The sequence below is a fragment of the Sinohyriopsis cumingii genome, chromosome 13, assembly GCF_028554795.1.
Source record: "Sinohyriopsis cumingii isolate HCF-2022 chromosome 13, ASM2855479v2, whole genome shotgun sequence".
In the NCBI taxonomy this organism is placed as follows: Eukaryota; Metazoa; Mollusca; class Bivalvia; order Unionida; family Unionidae; genus Sinohyriopsis; species Sinohyriopsis cumingii.
The window spans coordinates 40,697,653-40,716,706 of record NC_142973.1 but is presented as its reverse complement, the minus strand read 5'-3'; the positions used below and the strand labels follow the sequence as shown (position 1 = coordinate 40,716,706).

At 38.2% G+C, this 19,054-nt stretch overlaps 1 protein-coding gene across 1 annotated transcript in view; it reads right to left on the bottom strand.

Moving 5' to 3' along the window:
- The window catches only part of LOC149785271 (ATP-dependent DNA helicase Q1-like), a 57,028-nt gene that overhangs the window by 24,925 nt on the left and 13,049 nt on the right, over positions 1–19,054 (bottom strand). Inside the window, exons 5-8 of the mRNA XM_089979138.1 lie at positions 17,301–17,467; positions 6,758–6,839; positions 4,862–5,010; positions 545–662 (exon numbers count right to left, since the gene is read on the bottom strand). Of these exons, the coding sequence (XP_089835264.1) occupies positions 545–662; positions 4,862–5,010; positions 6,758–6,839; positions 17,301–17,467 (516 nt within the window). The remainder of the gene's footprint in view (positions 1–544; positions 663–4,861; positions 5,011–6,757; positions 6,840–17,300; positions 17,468–19,054) is intronic.

The window sequence follows — 19,054 nt, the reverse complement described above, 5'->3', positions numbered from 1 at the left end:
GTATGTGAGCTCTCTTCACCACCGGCTTGTGGAGTAATGAACAGATCACCTTCTGCTGAATTTAAGCTTTCTCCAGATCATCAGGTGTGTCAATCATGGAAGGATTAACAGTAGATGAACAGATGACATGATTAGTATAATATAGCCCTATCATTCCTTTATGCAAAGGGCATAATAACTATCAGCTGTATTGTTTTATATATTTTGAACTGTTAATCATAAATTTTTAGTTATTCTTACCTTAGAAAAACTGCAAACACTTTAAAAGAATATAGAAATATCTGCACAAAAAATAGAAATTTTACAAAATTAACTTTCATAATTGTTTGTGTACAAAATTTAAATGTATGAAATATTTCAGACAGTACCATAATACACTGCATCATGGTATACAGCAGTTCCTTGATACAATTGTGGGTCCATGTGAATTGTTCGTTATAATAAGGCATAACAACATATACAAATTCTCTGGCATCCAATGTGGGCATTCAGTATTTGAAGGTGTTTTTGATAAAGAGGTTCATTATAGTGAGACTTTGCTAACCTGCTCTCCCACTCTCTTGGTAAAGATTCTCCATGGACTTGCTGAGGCTGTTGTGGATCACAAATCTCACATCTGGCTTGTCTATACCCATACCAAATGCAACTGTGGCAACCACCACCTGCAAAGTATATAACATATTGGAGAAAATTCACTGTCACAATTTGTTTAAATTTAGAAATTAAACTTGCAAATATCTTCAGCAAAAGTCTATGCTACAACTATGTACAGATTTGAAGAAACATTCCTCCAATTCAAATTGCTATCGCTGAAAAAGTCAACTGCATGATTCTTCTCAAAACTGCATAACTAAAACCCACAATTTCAGCCCAAATGATAAAATAAGCAGCATGTTTGTGTCAAACACTTTAAAGAGTGTGTGTGCTAACAGTTTTCCAAACTTAAACAATCTGCTCTTGACTGAAAACAATAACATTAATGCTTGTTTGGAAAAGACATTCTGACATTTGTACCAAACACCATGTGAAGAGAAAACAATACAATTAATGCTTGTTTGGAAAAGACTTTTGGACATTTGTACCAAACACCATGATGAGAAAACAATATCATTAAAACTTGTTCAGAAAAGACATTCTAACATTCATACCAAACACCATGTGACGAGAAAACAATACTATTCATGCTTATTTGGAAAAGACTTTCTAACATTTGTACAAAACACATGTAACGAGAAAACATTACCATTAATTCTTGTTTAGAAAAGACATTCTGACATTCATACAAAACACATGTGATGAGGAAACAATACCATTAATGATTATTTGGAAAAGACTTTCTGATATTTGTACAAAACATATGTGATGAGAAAACAATACCATTCATACTTGTTTGGAAAAAACTGCATGATATTTGTACAAAACACATGTGATGAAAAAACAATACCAAGATATTTAAAGGTAGCTGACAATTTATCCGACTTCTTTAGATGACCTCCTTTTCAAAAAACTACAAAATGTTTTATCTAGATTGATTGATTGATTACTTGGATTTACGTCGTGTGCGCCCAAAAGGGCATATGCGATGGGTTTATTCCTGCACAGCAGGATGCTAAATGTTCCTGGGGGAAGGAATTAGTGCCACATGCCCCAGGCATTTATGTGTTCAAGGAGCACTGCTAATTTAGCCATCAGGTCATAGGACTATATGTCTCTAATGACCTGAATGAAGGGCTTTTATGAGTGGGAATGGGCCCAACACACACTCATGTTAACAAAGAGTTGATTTCAGGCCGTTTTTGACTGTACTAGGTGTTGACCCAAGCAGTATGTAACGCCCATTGTGATTGGTCGCAATGATGACGTCACATCGAGACACCTAGCTTTAGGCAGGTGGAAATTGTTCCACATCTCCACCGTTATACGATGTCCGAAAGAGGCAAGAGGGCAAGGAACTCGGCAAGCCAGCCATGAATGTCATGCACTCCCAAGAACGCCAGCCTGTACTTATTCAAATTTAGTCTAGTTGTACTAATGGACAATAAAAAATGCCAATAATGTGTTAGCCAACTGTGCAATTGGGTCAAATCAAAACAAGTTGTAAAATTTTCCTACGTCCTAACAATCGTAAAAATTCTAGTACATAATGTACGTTGTAGATGTCATACAAATTTTTTTAAAACTAATATGTCTGAGCGACATATAAAAAGTTTCGTCACTGTTAGGTCATAAAATGTTTGATTTTTGAAGTGGTGGATTGAAGGATCATCTTGATTATCTTTAAAACCTCATTCATCACAAAGTGATTTAGATTTGTTCAGCAAAAGCTGCATTTAATTGTATTTTCATCAACAATTAGTGCAACAAAAACAAAAAGTTTGAACATACCAAAATCTACAAATGGACAACAAAATTTGCAATTGCATTTCCTGAGATATTTCAAAATAAAGTGTGTGCAAAATAAATATATTATCTATAATACTATAGTCTTTCTTGAAACCTACTAACTTGTTTTTTTTTTCTTCAGATGATCCAATTATCCTACTAATTAAAATTGATGCAACAACCTACTGAAATAGACTGTAAATTAATACTTTTATAAATATTCAGAAATGTCTTTATCACCTTTTTGTGTGCTGGAATAATGACTGCAGTACACCAATCTTTTGGGGAAAAAAAGCTTCAAACATAATGATGTAACAATGTTTCCAAATACAACATTAAAAACATCAAAAATGATGGAACCAACTTCACTAGTAATATTACCAAAACTCCATCTTTGAGTAGATTTCAAAATGCTTTTCTAATGCATCTACTAACTGCATCTGCACTTTCTTTTTGTAATGTTACTCTTTCTTACAGAAGTTACTTTTGTGTACAAATTTCTTCTCATTAAGATACCCTGAAGATATGATTGTGGTCATAAAAACTAATACATTTCAGAATTCAAACAGCCATCCTTTTTTCATTATCATATGATATATTAAACCATAGCTTTTTTCACAATGGATGCATTTTGTTTTGAATTATAGCCATTGCTTTGGGGTTTTTTTTGATAATAATATTCCTCATACCTGCATTATTAGCAGCATTCTGTAAATTTAAGAGCTTCTGCAAAATCATATACACTTTAATATCATATCATTAAAACTTTCAAATGCACAGTTAAAAAAATCTTCATTTTCAGTGAATATCCATGACAGGTCTGACACATCTATTAAATTTACTGGCGATATGAATAACAACATGCACTTCAAAATGCATCCTGTTAATCATCCCTGCAGCAAACTTAATTGATGCCTCAGACCTGTTATGGATATTCACTGAAAAACTTGTAATTAAGTTACAGCATACACTGCAAACAGTGAGCTATCAGGATTGTTAAGCTACAAGATAAAAAGGGCAATAATGCTAATAAAAATTGTAGAAGCAAAGTGATTTATTGATATGCATGTCTTCACATGATAAACATATTTTTACCTGGGTTCATTGCAATCCATCAAAAATGGCGACACATTGTGCTAACAAGATTGTGTCATACATCTGCATTAAACTTCAATACAAAAAGGGTAATAAATTAAACAAATATTCCATGGGCAAAATGACTTGTCACCATGCACATCTTAAGCTGGTGACTAATATTTACTTAGATTCATAGTAATCAATCTATTACTGCAAGACTAGTTACACTAACAAGACTGTCACAAAACACATTAAGATACCAAACAAAAAGGGGCATTAACATTAATAAAGACTGTATAAGCAAAGAGATCTGTTGACATTTTCAGGAAATGAACATAACATTCACCAAGTTTCATTGTAATCCATCAAAGACTGCTTGATTAACTGCACTAACAAGATTTTGTCATACACTATATTAAGTTCCAAGAAAAAATGGCCAATAACTAAAAACAAAAACTGCAGAAAAGCTAAGTGATTTCTTACGTCTTCAAGTGATGACTATAAAATTTACCCCATTTAATGATAATCAATTGAAACTGGGGAACTAGTTGTTCTAATGAGATTGTGTCATAAACTGTTACACAACAAAAAGGCTAAGCTGTGAGAACAAAGTGATTTGTTGATAAGCATATCTTCAGGTGGTGACCATAATATTTACCAAGTTTCATGGTAATCCATCAACAACTGCAGGACTAGTGGCACTAACAAGTACCAGATAGAAGGATGGACTGGCAGAATGAAGGATGGATGGACAGACAGACACAAGGATAACTATATACCCCTCCTTGGGGTGGGGGCCTAAGTCAAATATACCTAAAATAATGGTTCTGCTGGATCCATGGGAAGTCCAATTAGGACTTCAATAGCTATGTTAATAGTAGATTAATTTCCCATTCTAGGATGGGAATAAAAAAAAGTAAAAATGAAAAACTGTGATGAGTGAGTTTAAAAGAAAGATGAAGCATAAAAACACCAAAAAAAAGTTTGAATTTTTTTTGTGATGCCAATATAAGTTTTAAACTTGCACCCTCTTGTTTGGCAAGTGTTACACAACGAAAGAAAGACAAATGTGGGTATTTATATACAAGATACTTGTAATCAAAAGTGTACAGAATTCCTATTCAAAAGAATTTTTGTGAACAACCTTGGCGGATTTAGAAATTTCTATGAAAAATACCAAATTTAGCTCTGTGTAATGTGCACACAGCTGTGAATGCATAGACCCTGATCTTTCCATGCATAATTGACCAGTAAATCACGCTCCAAGTTGTTTACTTGAAATTATGTAAAAGCATCAACTTTCAGAAACATCCACCTCTTTTTATTCTATTTGCCTCTTGTACTTGATGATCCTTTTCATGATAGATGAAAAATATGGGAGATAACTATGTTGAAAACATACATGAATTTTATCTGCAAGCCAGGCCTGATGAACTCTGCTCCTTTCCACTGCCATTAGATCAGCATGATAACAGCCTGCCTTGATTCCCCGCCTCTTCAGCTCTGTTGTCACATCATCAGCTTCCTTTTTTGAAAAGCAATACACTATCCCTTGAAAACAAATGACAGCATGTATAATTTATTAAAATACAGCTGCTTCACATAATAATCGATCTCAAGTTCATACAAATCATTTGATAGATGATCTTTACAACAAAGTACATAGATGTAATCCAAGCTGCATTTATTTTTTATTACAAGGTTTGTTAATATATAGGGACCACAAAATTAAATGCACCAGGATCTAGATTTTAGGCTTGCTGAGTCAATATCACACAAACAACTTAATTCAATCTATATGGACCAAATGAAAAACTTATATTGGTATAGATTTATGGACATGATATGCATTATCTTGTAACCTTGTCCCTGCTAATGACCTTGTTTTCGGATGTATGTATATGGTATAGATTTATGGACATGATATGTCTATCTTGTGACCTTGTCCCTACTAATGACTTTGTTTTCAGATGTATGTATATGGTATAGATTTATGGGCATGATATGCCTTTCTTGTGACCTTGTCCCTACTAATGACCTTGTTTTCGGATGTATGTATATGGTATAGATTTATGGACATGATATGTCTATCTTGTGACCTTGTCCCTACTAATGACTTTGTTTTCGGATGTATGTATATGGTATAGATTTATGGACATGATATGTCTATCTTGTGACCTTGTCCCTACTAATGACCTTGTTTTCGAATGTATGTATATGGTATAGATTTATGGACATGATATGTCTATCTTGTGACCTTGTCCCTACTAATGACTTTGTTTTCGGATTATGTTTATGGTATAGATTTATGGACATGATATGTCTATCTTGTGACCTTGTCCCTACTAATGACCTTGTTTTCGAATGTATGTATATGGTATAGATTTATGGACATGATATGTCTATCTTGTGACCTTGTCCCTACTAATGACTTTGTTTTCGGATTATGTTTATGGTATAGATTTATGGACATGATATGTCTATCTTGTGACCTTGTCCCTACTAATGACCTTGTTTTCGGATGTATGTATATGGTACAGATTTATGGACATGATGTGCCTATCTTGTGACCTTGTCTCTACTAATGACTTTGTTTTCGGATGTATGTATATAATTTTATGGCATCTAAGCTCAATGGTGGCTACATGGTACCATCTTCACTACTGCACTAGGTACTTGTCTACCTTATGATAAGGTTGGTCCTGTGTAAAGTTCCATCAAAATATCTGTTGGGATTAAAACGTGTCAGCCTTGATGTGGAAACAGGCCACAAACATTATTCATACTGTGACCTGGACCTAGCGGCATGTGATATGACAGCAAATGTCATGGGGACATGATTATCGTACTGTATATACTCACTTTTAAGGCGAGTCCAACTGCAATCTGCACAGACCCATAATGCACCTGCAGATCTGGGTCTGTGCAGTTTGTTAGAAGTAATCAATAGAACAAACACACAAAACAGACCCTGATCTGCCGGCACATTATGATAAGGCAGATCAGGTTCTTTGTTGTTTGCAGTTTACTCTACTTATAAGCGAGTATATATGTTATGTGACATGCTATCTGTTCATGATAGACAACTGGTTAGTTTCATTAAAACATTTTCAGTGGTGAATTTATACTCCAGACAAAGACAAGAATCAAAGTTAATCTTCACTTGCTGCTGGATGTTTACCTTGAGGCGGGGGCATAACTATGGCATGCAACATACTGTCAATACCAACGAACTCACACAAATAAATATACTGAACATCAAAATATATTTAAATAACTTATGAAATATGTTACTTACCTGACTGATTGGGAAATTGAGTCTGAATAAGTTTATGTATTTCATCAATGGCTTCTGTTTGTACCCCAGATTTTTCTCTAACCTGTTTATATAAGAAAATAAATGCTGTGAAAATTATAATTTAAACACCCTTTCCAGCCTTTTTTAAATTTAGGAGTATGCCCTATGCAAGGTTTACGAGGTTAACTTTTTCTGGTGCCAATTTCAACTTTCATATTGTTTTACTCTCAATATGAAAAGAAGCTCATGGTTTTGATTTCTGTGGTTTTTCATTGATCCATCAACTCACTGCTTATGTTCAACATATTCAAAACGATGCATTAATGTCTCCTGTCATGACAATACCAACCAGTATTTCACTAGCGGTGGAGTGACGAATGTAACACATTAAAGCAGCTAAGTTTCACAACGATAAATGACTTTCAATCAATAAAGGGTGTTTACATTCCATGCCAATGTACTCTGACAAGAAGTACATGTTGGCAGATTTCCTGCCAGTCTAAATAACACTTATATAAAGGGACACAATCCAATATTCGGTTGCAAGGCATGGAACAATACATCAAACATATCACTTTCATAGTGATATTTCAGCAGTTTAAAATACAGGATAATACCAAATAAATATAAAACTATTGTCTACTATTTGCTCTATAAATTTAAAAGTTAAATTATCGTTCTCGCTGATCTAGTTTCACTTGCCAGTGACTGCCACATAACCAGGTACACCTCTCCCTCGATAACTCACGCACAACGGGGTACACAAACATAGACCGTACTATAAGCGAGGCACAAGTTACTGAGGGACCTCCAAAAATTGAAAAAAAAATCGCTCTGACATCGAGAAAACAATAGGGGTGTGGGCCGCATTAGGGAACTGGGCTGTTTAATGACTGAATCCTCATTTTACAATCACGTCGATAACAATTTTTAAAAATGCGCTTTTTCTAATGAAGTTGTTCGTTATTCTGTTTAAATAAAAAAAAAAATCTTCAAAATATCATTATATGAAAAATCGTTCCAACAGGTTTGAACCATCACGTGTACGCGAAAATTCTGCGTATTACATCACTGCTTTTTGTTTTCTTGAGGAGTCTGGTTCCCGTAATGGTGTTTAATAGTATCTTGCCAAATCGGTAGTCCATAATTTGGGAACCAGACTAGCTGTTGATACACCACCAAACAAGATTCCTTTTATTTTTAAAAAACATGCAACATTTATTTCATGACACGTCTACGTCGAAACTCAATTTTTTTATTGTTCAGTTAGTACAATGTTAATGTCATGATTTCAGTGGAAGTAATAATGAAATTGCTTATCATCCCTGAGGATATCTCTAAATGCCAGTTCAAGAATTCTTTGAAACTCACTTGCCCACAATGGTCTGTATCTGTGAAACCAAGCTCTATATTTTACGAAGTATTCATTTTTCACTTGGCTGCCTTGTTATTTTTTATCACAGTTATGAAAGAGTCGGTGAATTTAAGGTAGTTTCTGTTACATACACAATAACGTTTATTAGAGTGTTCGATTGATCAAATGAAGTGAGTTCACCCGACATACGACTTTAGCTTTAAAATCAGTGCAACAATACAACAGATACTTCCGCAAGTCAGTTATCAAAACATGGTCGGCACTTAATTAGGTTCTCAGAGAAATGCTCTCGGACATAGCTGTTACGGTAGATTGATGCATTTTACGTTTAATTACAAGAGGACACATTGCATTTATGACGATTACACTTAAAAGGAATTAAAAGATGGATCTAGAACACAAACTTCAATTGATAATTTTTTTTATTTAATTTGTATTTATTTATTAAAGTACTGCCTCCACGCGGCGTAAGTGACATTTTCATTGATCAAAATTTCCTTACATATCATTAATTGCGGTGTACTAGGAATGTTGTTTGGAAAGAAAAGCAAATTTTTAGTAAATTGTGTTTCTCCAAGAATACTTACCCGATCACATTAAAGTTGGGATATAAGCCTGCTACCTCTCGAATCCAGCCCTACTATAAGACGAAAATTCGTCTTTTTGGTCTATCTCTACCAAAGGGCAATGACTCTTGCCCCTTATCTCCCCTTGCCACCGCCACGTGTCACTAGTTTTTTAAAGCTGAGCGATATATATTATCGATATATATTATACGAGGATGCTCGCATAGTGGGGTGGTTGGGAGGGTTTTTAAGTAATGTAATCGGGTAAGTATTCTCGGAGAAACACAATTTACTAAAAATTTGCTTTCTCCTTCAAATACGTTCTCCGATCACATTAACGTTAGGAGAATAAGTAATAGGAGGAGGGAATGCTGAGCATCCTACCTCCACCCCGGGTGCCTTCTAGGGAATGATGGCTGGATTCCCCATTTGAACGATAACCCGTTCTCCTAATTTCATCAGCAACACAGCCTAGGGTCACGTGATATGTGACCCTTATATACGGTTAAGAAGATAGTTATTGAAATCTTCTTACCTACTAAATTTCACTGGCGAATCCAGCGAAGCTGACAGGCTGTGCTGATTGTTTTAAATGGGTCTGGTGGTCATCTGGGCTGCCGACACCGGACCTACCAGATTCAAGGTTTGCCTCTGAGAAGCCAAATCTCTGAGATAAAAACTGGAGAAGGTTGACTCTGCATGCCAGCCAACAGCTTCTATTATATCTCGGATCGAAACATTGCATTCGAATGCCAGGCTCGCCGAGATTGCTCTAATCTCATGAGCCGTAATCTTCATGAGGCGACTCTGATCTTGTGAGACCTCAGAGTATGCTGAGCGTATAACCCACTTCAGCCATGAAGCAAGGGCTTGAGGGGTAATATCCCGTTTACCAGCTTTGACCGGAAGAAAGAGGCACTTACGTGTGTCCCGACATGCCTCTGTGCATTTTAAATAGTGCTTGAGTGCACGAACAGGATCTTGCATGGCTGCTGCTCTTGACTTATCTATGGAAGAAAGCGAGTGAATGACTATTCTTTGATTGCCAATTAGTGGTAACCTATTTTTGGCTACAAAGCCTGGTTGCATCAGGAGGACCACCAAACCATCTGATCTGAACTGAAGAAAGTTCGGGTCACTGGAAAGGGCATGTAACTTACTCACCCTGCATGCTGAAGCTAAGGCTATCAAGAAACATGTTTTGTACTATAGCAGCTTTAATGAAGTGTGGGCTAAAGGTTCAAATTTGTCTGAATTGAGCCATGTTATAACCCAGGACAGATTCCATTTTGGAAACAGGGTGAGGGATTTTGGTCGATTGAAATCAAAATTGGCTAAAAAATCTGATAGATCTTTGTTATGCCCAATATCACATCTACCATGATGGCGGAATGTGTCTGATATCATGGAGCACTAGCCTTTGATAGTAATTGGGGCCAACTGTTTCTCCTCGAAAAGCCAGAGAAAAAAGTCGGCCAGTTGAGGGATTGAGACACTCAAAGGGATGATGTTATTGATATGGCACCAGTCCCTGAAAACACGCCACTTTCCCTCGTAAGCCTTCAGAGTGAAGGGCCTTCTTGCTCTTGAGATTCTTTCCACAATCGAAGGTTTAAATTGTCTCGCAAGGCTGCCCGGACAAGAGCCAAGCATGAAGAAGAAGACGGTCCGGGCAGGGGTGGAACACCTGTGACCGCGATTGTTTGAGAAGATTTGGGCAGGTTGGAATCTTCCTGGGTAGATCTATCGCTAGATCGAGTAGATCAGTGACCCAGGACTTGTTCCATCTGAGAGGGGCAATCAGAATCATCCGACAGTTCTGACCCCTTAACCTCTGGATTATTTTCGGTACCAAAACCATGGCAGGGTAGGCGAATGCCCACCACCCCTCCCAGCTGATTGACAGAGCATCCACGGCCCAAGCCTCTGGGTCTGGAACCGGAGAGACAAAGGTGGGCAACTTGCAATTCCACCTTGTCGCAAAAAGATCGATCATCGGACGCCCCCAAAGTGTGCAAATCCGAAGAAAGACTGATTGATGGAGTGACCATTCCGTGTGAATGACTTGACCTTTCCTTGATAGAGTGTTGGCCAAGACATTGACACTGCTGGGAATGTGTCTGATTTGTACGTTGATGTGGAGGTTGTTGCACCAATGTTGACACTGCCAGATCAGAATGCACAGGTCTGGTGATTTGGTGCCCCCTTGTTTGAGGAGGTAAGTCACCACCACAGAGTTGTCTGACATAATGAGTACAGTTTTTCCTGAGAGTTGATCCTTCCTGAAATGAAAGGCATTGATGACAGCCCTCATTTCTAAAAGGTTGATGTGGAGAGGCCTCTCCCCTGGCTCCCACGTGCCGCTGACTGTAGCGAAGTCCGGCAACAGGTGGGCACCCCAACCGTAGGTACTGGCGTCAGTACATACCATTATCTCCGCTTGGGGCATCTCCAGAGGAATCCCCATGGACAGCCAACTGGGGTTGTGCCACTGACGCAGGAACAATCGTATCTCGGGCATGATCATTATTGTTTGATTGAGGGGACTTGGAAAGGGGCGCCATTGTGCCAGTAACGTCATTTGTAAGGGACGCACAAAAAGACGGCCAAGCAGGATCAAGTCCGCTGCCGCATTGAATAATCCGAGGAGTTGCAAGAATTCTCTCGCTGAAATCCATGTCCTGTTGGAAACAGACTCGACGTGTTTGACGATCCGGATTACGCGAGCGTGAGGAAGCCATACCAGATTCAGATCGGTCAGAAACTCCATACCCAGATGGGCAAAACGCTGGGATGGACAGAGATCTGACTTTTTCCAGTTCATGAGAAAGCCTAGATGATCTAAAAGTGCTAAAAGATCGTTTCTGCCTTTGAGCAGAACAGAACTTACCATATGTTTCTGGAGGATGTCGTCCAAGTACACTGCCATCCCTGTAGATGAAGTTGAGCTGAACAGGCTGACGACGCAATCCATAACCTTGGTAAAAGCCCAAGGGCTGATGTTGAGGCCAAAGGGTAGGACCTGGAACTGATAAACCGCGTCTAGGTAAGCGAATCAGAGAAATTTCCGTGACGCGGGGTGGATAGGAACGTGAAAATAAGCGTCAGTCATATCTAGACTGACGGCATACTTGTCCCGCCAGATGGAAAGACAGATTGATCTCGCCGTTTCCATCTTGAATTTCGGTGGTAAAATGTATTGGTTGAGGCGACTCAGGTTGATGATCGGCCTCAACTTGCCATTTGCCTTCTGGATAAGAAACAGCCTGGAATAAAACCCCGGTGATTGCGGTTTTTTCACAATCTCCACCGCCCGTTTTTCTATGAGCAACCATATCTCCTGTTGTAGAAAGGTATCCTTCTCCCGATCGGACGGTACGTCCGTGAAGAGGGGAGAGGAGGACAGGGAAGGGGGTTGGATAAATGAAATCTGAAGTCCCTCCGAAATGACCTGGATCACCCAATCGTTCTGAGGAAAAAAGGTGGTCCAGTGGTCCTGAAATTGCAGGAGGCGGCCGCCCACAGGTAGGCTGTCCGCGGGTGGTGGAGAGGGTATGTCGATTTTTAGAGTTAGGAGGCTTGAAGACGGAGAAACTTTGTTTCTTACTGCCTCTGTATGGTTGCCTCCTAGCTTGATTAGACTGTTGTCTCCTGGCATTGGGTTGGGATCTATACTGCACATTTGATTGTAAGGATCCCTTGTCCCTGGTCCGCTAATCATCCCTAAACACCTGCAAGGGTTGGGCGGCGAGTTGGAGGGGCAGTTCCTGAGCTGCCTGCTTCCGAACTTCTTCAATTTTTCCTCCAAAGAGTAAAGGCAACCCAAACGGAGTCATCCGTAAAGCCAGAGTATGATGGGGCTTGAGCGATGTGGACCGCAGACATGCGTCACGTCATATCAGGTCTAAGTTGGCAGAAGCAGTCAACGCATTAGCCATGGAATGGTGAGCTGCCCTGTTAGTAACTCTAGCAATCCGGGCCACTGTTTCCCAAGCGTGGTCACTGTCGGATTTTTCTGCGAGTCGGAAAATGGCTAATGAAGCCAAGTCTAACATTGAAGACATAGCGACTATGTTCCGGACTAGCTTTGACGTGGCATGGAACACATTTTTGTCCACTTTGTAAAACAGTGGAGCGGACATGTGAACTGCTGCCATATTTTTGTCCAGGGCCGGAAGATCCGTACTGAAGGCATCTGAATGAGTTTTGTACCAGCAACACGAGAACGTCGCTGGTACTTGGCTTTCTGAAAAGTACACCTTAGCATTCCCCAGATCACCTATTCGTCCTGATAGACGATCACTGATCTCCTTAATTTCTGCCGACTGGGGAAGGAGCCGGAAGGACGGCGTCTCTTCCTCCCCGTCAAGATCTACAGACGCCTTAACTTTGTAGTCTTGAGTGGCAGTGGGAGGTGGAGGGCATTTTGAAGTTGCCAACACCCTATAAATTTCTTCCAGTGCCGCCTTGAAGCCAAACTCAGTGCGTTCCATGGTTGGATCTGTGTACGCCTGATTTGCAGGAGTTTCGTCACCCTCACTATGTGCCGAGTCGTGTTCTGTAATAGCTTGCATTTCTGGATAGAGCATACCAGGTGGTATAGATGACGCGATTCCGTCATCATTAACACTGTCACTAACTCTCCCTTGTGGATAAGCCGTGAACATATGACGGCCAATCCTGCCGGCTGGTTTGTCTGGCTTGTGGTCGGTCTGAATGTTGGCGACGGTCCCGCTATCACCGGTACCGGCTGCTCCAATGGCCTGGCTGGATGGACAGATTTCTCACTAAAATCTCCGCCATAGTAATGGTATGTTGCTGGCGGTACAGCTTGATGGACGGATTTATCACTAAAATCCCCGTAAGTCATGTTTGGTCGGACCGTTTTAGCAATAGGGTCCCCATGCTGGGACAGTTGGACGGCCGGTGACGTAGAGGTTGTATAAAGATATGGATCTGATGGATCCGGTAAAAACCCCATGCATCCTGACTTACAGGCCCGAAGGCCATGCTCGGACATGCGGGGGGACTTACGCCCACTGGGCAGCCTAAAATTGGGGGAACATTCTCCCAAAGAGTCAGAAAAAGCTGTGGAAGCAAGCGAGGGAAATAAGGGTAATATCTGGCCTGATGTCAACAGCTGCATCGTCGTTTCCTGGACCAAACGACGCATCTGTTCAAAGTTGGACTGTTGTACCCTGTCAACATTATTTTCCTCCATTGCCGCTGATGTTACTGTGGCTGACGATTGCAAACGACGAACTTTAGGTGGAGGGGGGACCCCAATGTCCCCCACAAGGCTCGCAATGGAGGCTGTCTTCGGATGTATACTGAGGACATCAATGCTATCTTTCTTCGACTTATTCCGTCTATCCCTCCCTTTTGCTGCCTTCTGGACTACATCAGCCCACGTTTGCTCTGTCCAAGTATTACATACGCTGCATGGTATAGATGATGTACACTTGGTACATATAATACAAGAGTCATGGTTGTCTTCTTTTGCTTTGAACTTTTTGCATTTCATGCATTTGTTTGACATTTCTACTGAAACGACACAAGAAAAGAAAACAAAGCACAAATTAGCAATTCAGCATGTTATTAATTCGCCAATATCACAACCGTTACTAACGGAGTAAGCGAAATTAGTCAGTGTCGCGTTGACTCTTAACTGACAACACGAGTTCCGCGATAGCGTGTGTAACATGGTCTTCAGTAAACGAAATCCGTTAAGGGTGACAAAGTCACTCAATTTTGAAAAAAATTGTTAAAATAATGTATACAACCTGAGGAAGAATGATTGCCCAACGCAATAAATCCAAATTTAACTTCCGATGGTCCAATTTAACGCTAAGATAGCTTGGATTGTTTGGAGGTATAATGTGCGTGTTATCCCTACAAGCGAAGCTTAAAAACTAGTGACACCTGGCGGTGGCAAGGGGAGGTAAGGGGCAAGAGTTATTGCCCTTTGGTCTATATGAGATAGACCAAAAAGACGAATTTTCATCTTTTAGTAGGGCTGGATTCGAGAGGTAGCAGGCTTATATCCCAACATTAATGTGATCAGGGAACGTATTTGAAGGAGAAATGTAAAAACTTGTATGAGCTATTTTTAAATTTGATATTTCATAGTGTTGATTAAAATTTCCAGGTCCTATCTACCGTTTTCAATGATAAAACAAGCGATACATCAAAGTTTCCATTACCAATTTTGATCGCGATTTTCTTCAAGTTCAACAAATAGGGATAATTTTTTTTGGGTATTTTCAGGTTTCAAAAATGGGATCCACGCATGACACCACGTTATAAGCGGGTTCGCGAGTTATCAGGGTGCGAATTATCGAGGCAGTGGTGTACCATGTTCTGTATCTTCAAACATAATGAGAATCTGCCCAATGGGCTACACGAGGGCATTTTCTCATGACACCTTGTGACGCCAATCATTTTGCGGGCCATAGGATACGGCTTGGCAGGCTGAATGCGGTCCATGGGTCACATGTTTGAGACCCCTGCTTTAAACTATGTTTCTTTGAAATAAAATGTACCTTACTGAATGTTCTGTCAATGAGCTTTCTTTTTCCCCCAAAGGTAAATAATGTAGTTCATAGAAATTTTCATCAGAATTTCATGAAAAATTAACCTGGCACATTTGTGTATTGCAAAGTAGACCACATTTTCACAAAGATCAGCATTTTTTTTTAGGGCTGCCATATTCAGTGTAATAATCATCCATATGTTCAAAAACATAACCACTTTTAGGCAAACAATGTGGAAATAGATCTCAAAGTATATTTCACAAACTTTATATTTCCTTCGATTGGCTCAAATTTGTTAATTTGGGAATGCCTTCAACAAGTTCAAAAACAGAAAGCTTTAAAATGAATTTTTCATTTCTGGCTAATGTACTCAAATAAAATGTTTATATCTTGCACTGATTATATTTTAGTAACATTTTATTCACATGTCCTATTTTCATTTAGCAATTCTCACGCCTGTAAAAATCCAGACATACAATATATACTGATGTATAAATTCAACTACAAAATGCACAAACCAAGATTTGCCATCACATGATGTGTTGGCAGATCTGGGTCTATGCATGTTATGGAACAAACAATATAGGCCCTGTTCTGCCATGCACAGTATGTGATGGTAGATCTGGGTCTATATAGTCTGTAGTTGGACTTGAGTATATACAGTAATTAGAGTGACAGTGCTTTAAGGGTGACTGTGAAATATCAGGGCATTTAAATTTTGGAAAAATTAATCTTCTCAACATAGCTAAAATTTAAGCAATGCAAAATAAATGAAAAACAAAAACTGGTGTACATTTTCTTGTGCTATGTTTAGATGAATCCGCAAGTAAGGATCATAATATAGAAAGGGACAAATGTTCTGTCAATAACCATCCATAAAAGTATTTAAAAATTCATCAAAAACTTGCATTGGTTGATCACTCATATTAAATACACAAAGAAAAACTCATATGGTAGTGAATGAAATTTTTCAGTACAGACATCAGTTTTCTGCAACAAAGAAGAATGCACAGCCAATCTACATCAGGTCATAAAATCCCTAAAGATTTCCAAAGGTCTCTTATACTTGTCAATGACTTCACAACTTTCTTTCACAGGCATATTATTACAGTTTTGAAATCTGATAAACAGTTTTTGGGTTCATTATTTGACAAAAGATAGGAGTCCCAATCTGTCAATTTATATCCCATTTCATCCATAGTTCATAACACTAGTCCCAATCAGTCATTTTACATCCGATCTCCCCCACAGTTCATAACACTAGTCCCAACCAGTCATTTTACATCCAACTGCCCCCATAGTTCATAGCACTGGTCCCAACCAGTCATTTTACATCCAATTTCCCCCATAAGTCACAGCACTAGTCCCAATCAGTCATTTAACATACAATTTCCACCATAATTCATAGCACTAGTCCCAAGCAGTCATTTTACATCCAATTTCCCCCATAAGTCACAGCACTAGTCCCAATCAGTCATTTAACATACAATTTCCACCATAATTCATAGCACTAGTCCCAAGCAGTCATTTTACGTCCAATTTTGCCCGTAGTTCATATACTATAATACACTTAGGTAGTAAGTGATGTCATATCGATGAAACCATGAAACAAAAATCATATAATTTCAAGCTGCGCAACCATCCTTAATAATTTGAGCCTGATAGTTCAAAACTGGTGTCACTGTTCACACAAATGCAAGCTGCTCTAGAATATGTAATATGCAAAGTTACAAAAAAATATTAACATAAATATGTAGTCTTTTTTGGTGCAAAACTAATTTAATTATGTAATACAATACTAATGCTTTGCTTTCCTTTTCCAAATCTTCGAAATCCACGGTTAAATCTAAATCTAACCTTTAGTAACTACAAACACCATAACCACTACTGCCATTCCTGATGGAAAATGAATGACTGGGTAAAACCTACTGTCATTCCGTAGACCTTTCTTTATCCTCGTTATAAGAACCATTTGTAATCTCTTTAAGTTTTGGTGATTAAAGTCATAATGCTGGATACTTTCTAACAACATTTTCCTTATGTATTTAAAACATTTGAAAATCAATTACTTCATAATAGAGATTAGGGCGGTTAAATGAAGCCTTGAAGACAGAGCAGTTAGGAATGTTCAGAATCTTCTTGACATCTTCCAGAACTTTGCTGGTTGCTGTTGCCGTGAGGCCAAGGATGGGTACTTCAGGGAACTGTCTTTTCATAATCCCAAGGAATTTGTAGTCTGAAGAAGAAAAAACACAGCAAAAATTTCATTAAATTGCTTTGCACAGGAAGACTAGCTATCATCTCAAACGTTTCTTATAAAGTAAGAATTTTACTGAGGATTACCTTAGATTTTAGAAATCAAAAATTGAGATCTTTGTCACAAAATGTTCTCCTAGGGAGCCACTATAATTACTTTCCATTCAAAGAAAATGTAATGATGCATAAAGAGCAGTACTGTATATGGACCATCAAAAGATGAACAGACAGAAGCCATTCATATAAATGATGTCAACTTTGTAGTCATCTGAATGAATTGAGATGTTGCTAAAATGTGCTGTGAACTCTACAAAACTGTACACTCCTTGTTTAAAACTTAACCTCACACTTCTGGTTGTTTCTGTTACACTTGTAATGAAGCACATTTTGATGCCTTGAGTCAATTTATATACAAGCATATTTGGAAGCCTCTTCGCCATCTGTATAAAAGAACATTTTGATGCCAACAATAAATGTTGGCCATTTTTAACTGTTTTTTTTCTTCATAGTACCACCTTCAGGGAATAACCCTACAAGAATCTATAGACATTGAGGAAAATGACCATGATGTCACATCACATGGTGCTATTTAAGATAAAGTCATAATCTATTAATATACTGTAATTGCATCTGAATCACCCATTTCCAGAGTGAAGGAAATGGGCTTTATTTAGCATTATCCGGAGTTTTGGGTAATTAGCAAGTCAGATACTGCCTCTAATGTGTAGGCAACTATGATTTGGATTATTTATAAGATCTGGATGAATTTGCTTTACATGTACAGACAATAAACTGTAAGATTTCAAGGTTGGTTGGTCACACAACATCTGTAACATGAAGATCAATACATTTTTATAATTTTAAAGCATATAATACATGAATCAGTGAAAACTATATCAACAGATGACAAATATGAACAAAAAGGGTAAAATGGTAAAAATTTGGGTTGAACTTAACATATATTACACTGCTCTAGATGTTTCAGGAAGACCTACTGTTTTTGCCGGCCTATAAGACGATACTTTTTTAACGAGGAAATCTTAGCTTGGTCTTATACTCCAAATCGACTTATATGGATTATGTCATCCATATCGTTTTATCACATGTCATGTAATTTTTCACATGAATTTTTTTCCCCAATAAGTACGAAATATGTGCAAAAAATATTTCATTTTGGGAAAAGATCATGCATGAAAAAATATAGGACCTCACATTAAGAAGGATTTAAAACAATTACATGATCGGCAGTATTAAAAATTAATAGATATAATTGTGCAAAAGCAGCATGCACTAGTATTATGCGTTTAAATTTGATTACATATATTTGCATTTGAATTGACAAGTTAGAAGATGAATAACCATGACAAAGACAGATATTACATCACATTTTTGTTCTTGCACCTCATGATCAAATAAAAATTATGCCCCATTATGAGAGAGAGAGAGAGAGAAATGTATTGTTCACTTACTTGATGACTATGAACTTACTCATATACAATGCAGTACTGTTCCATTATCAAAAAATACCAATGGGTAAGCAAGTCCTTTTTGTTTTAGCTAACACTTC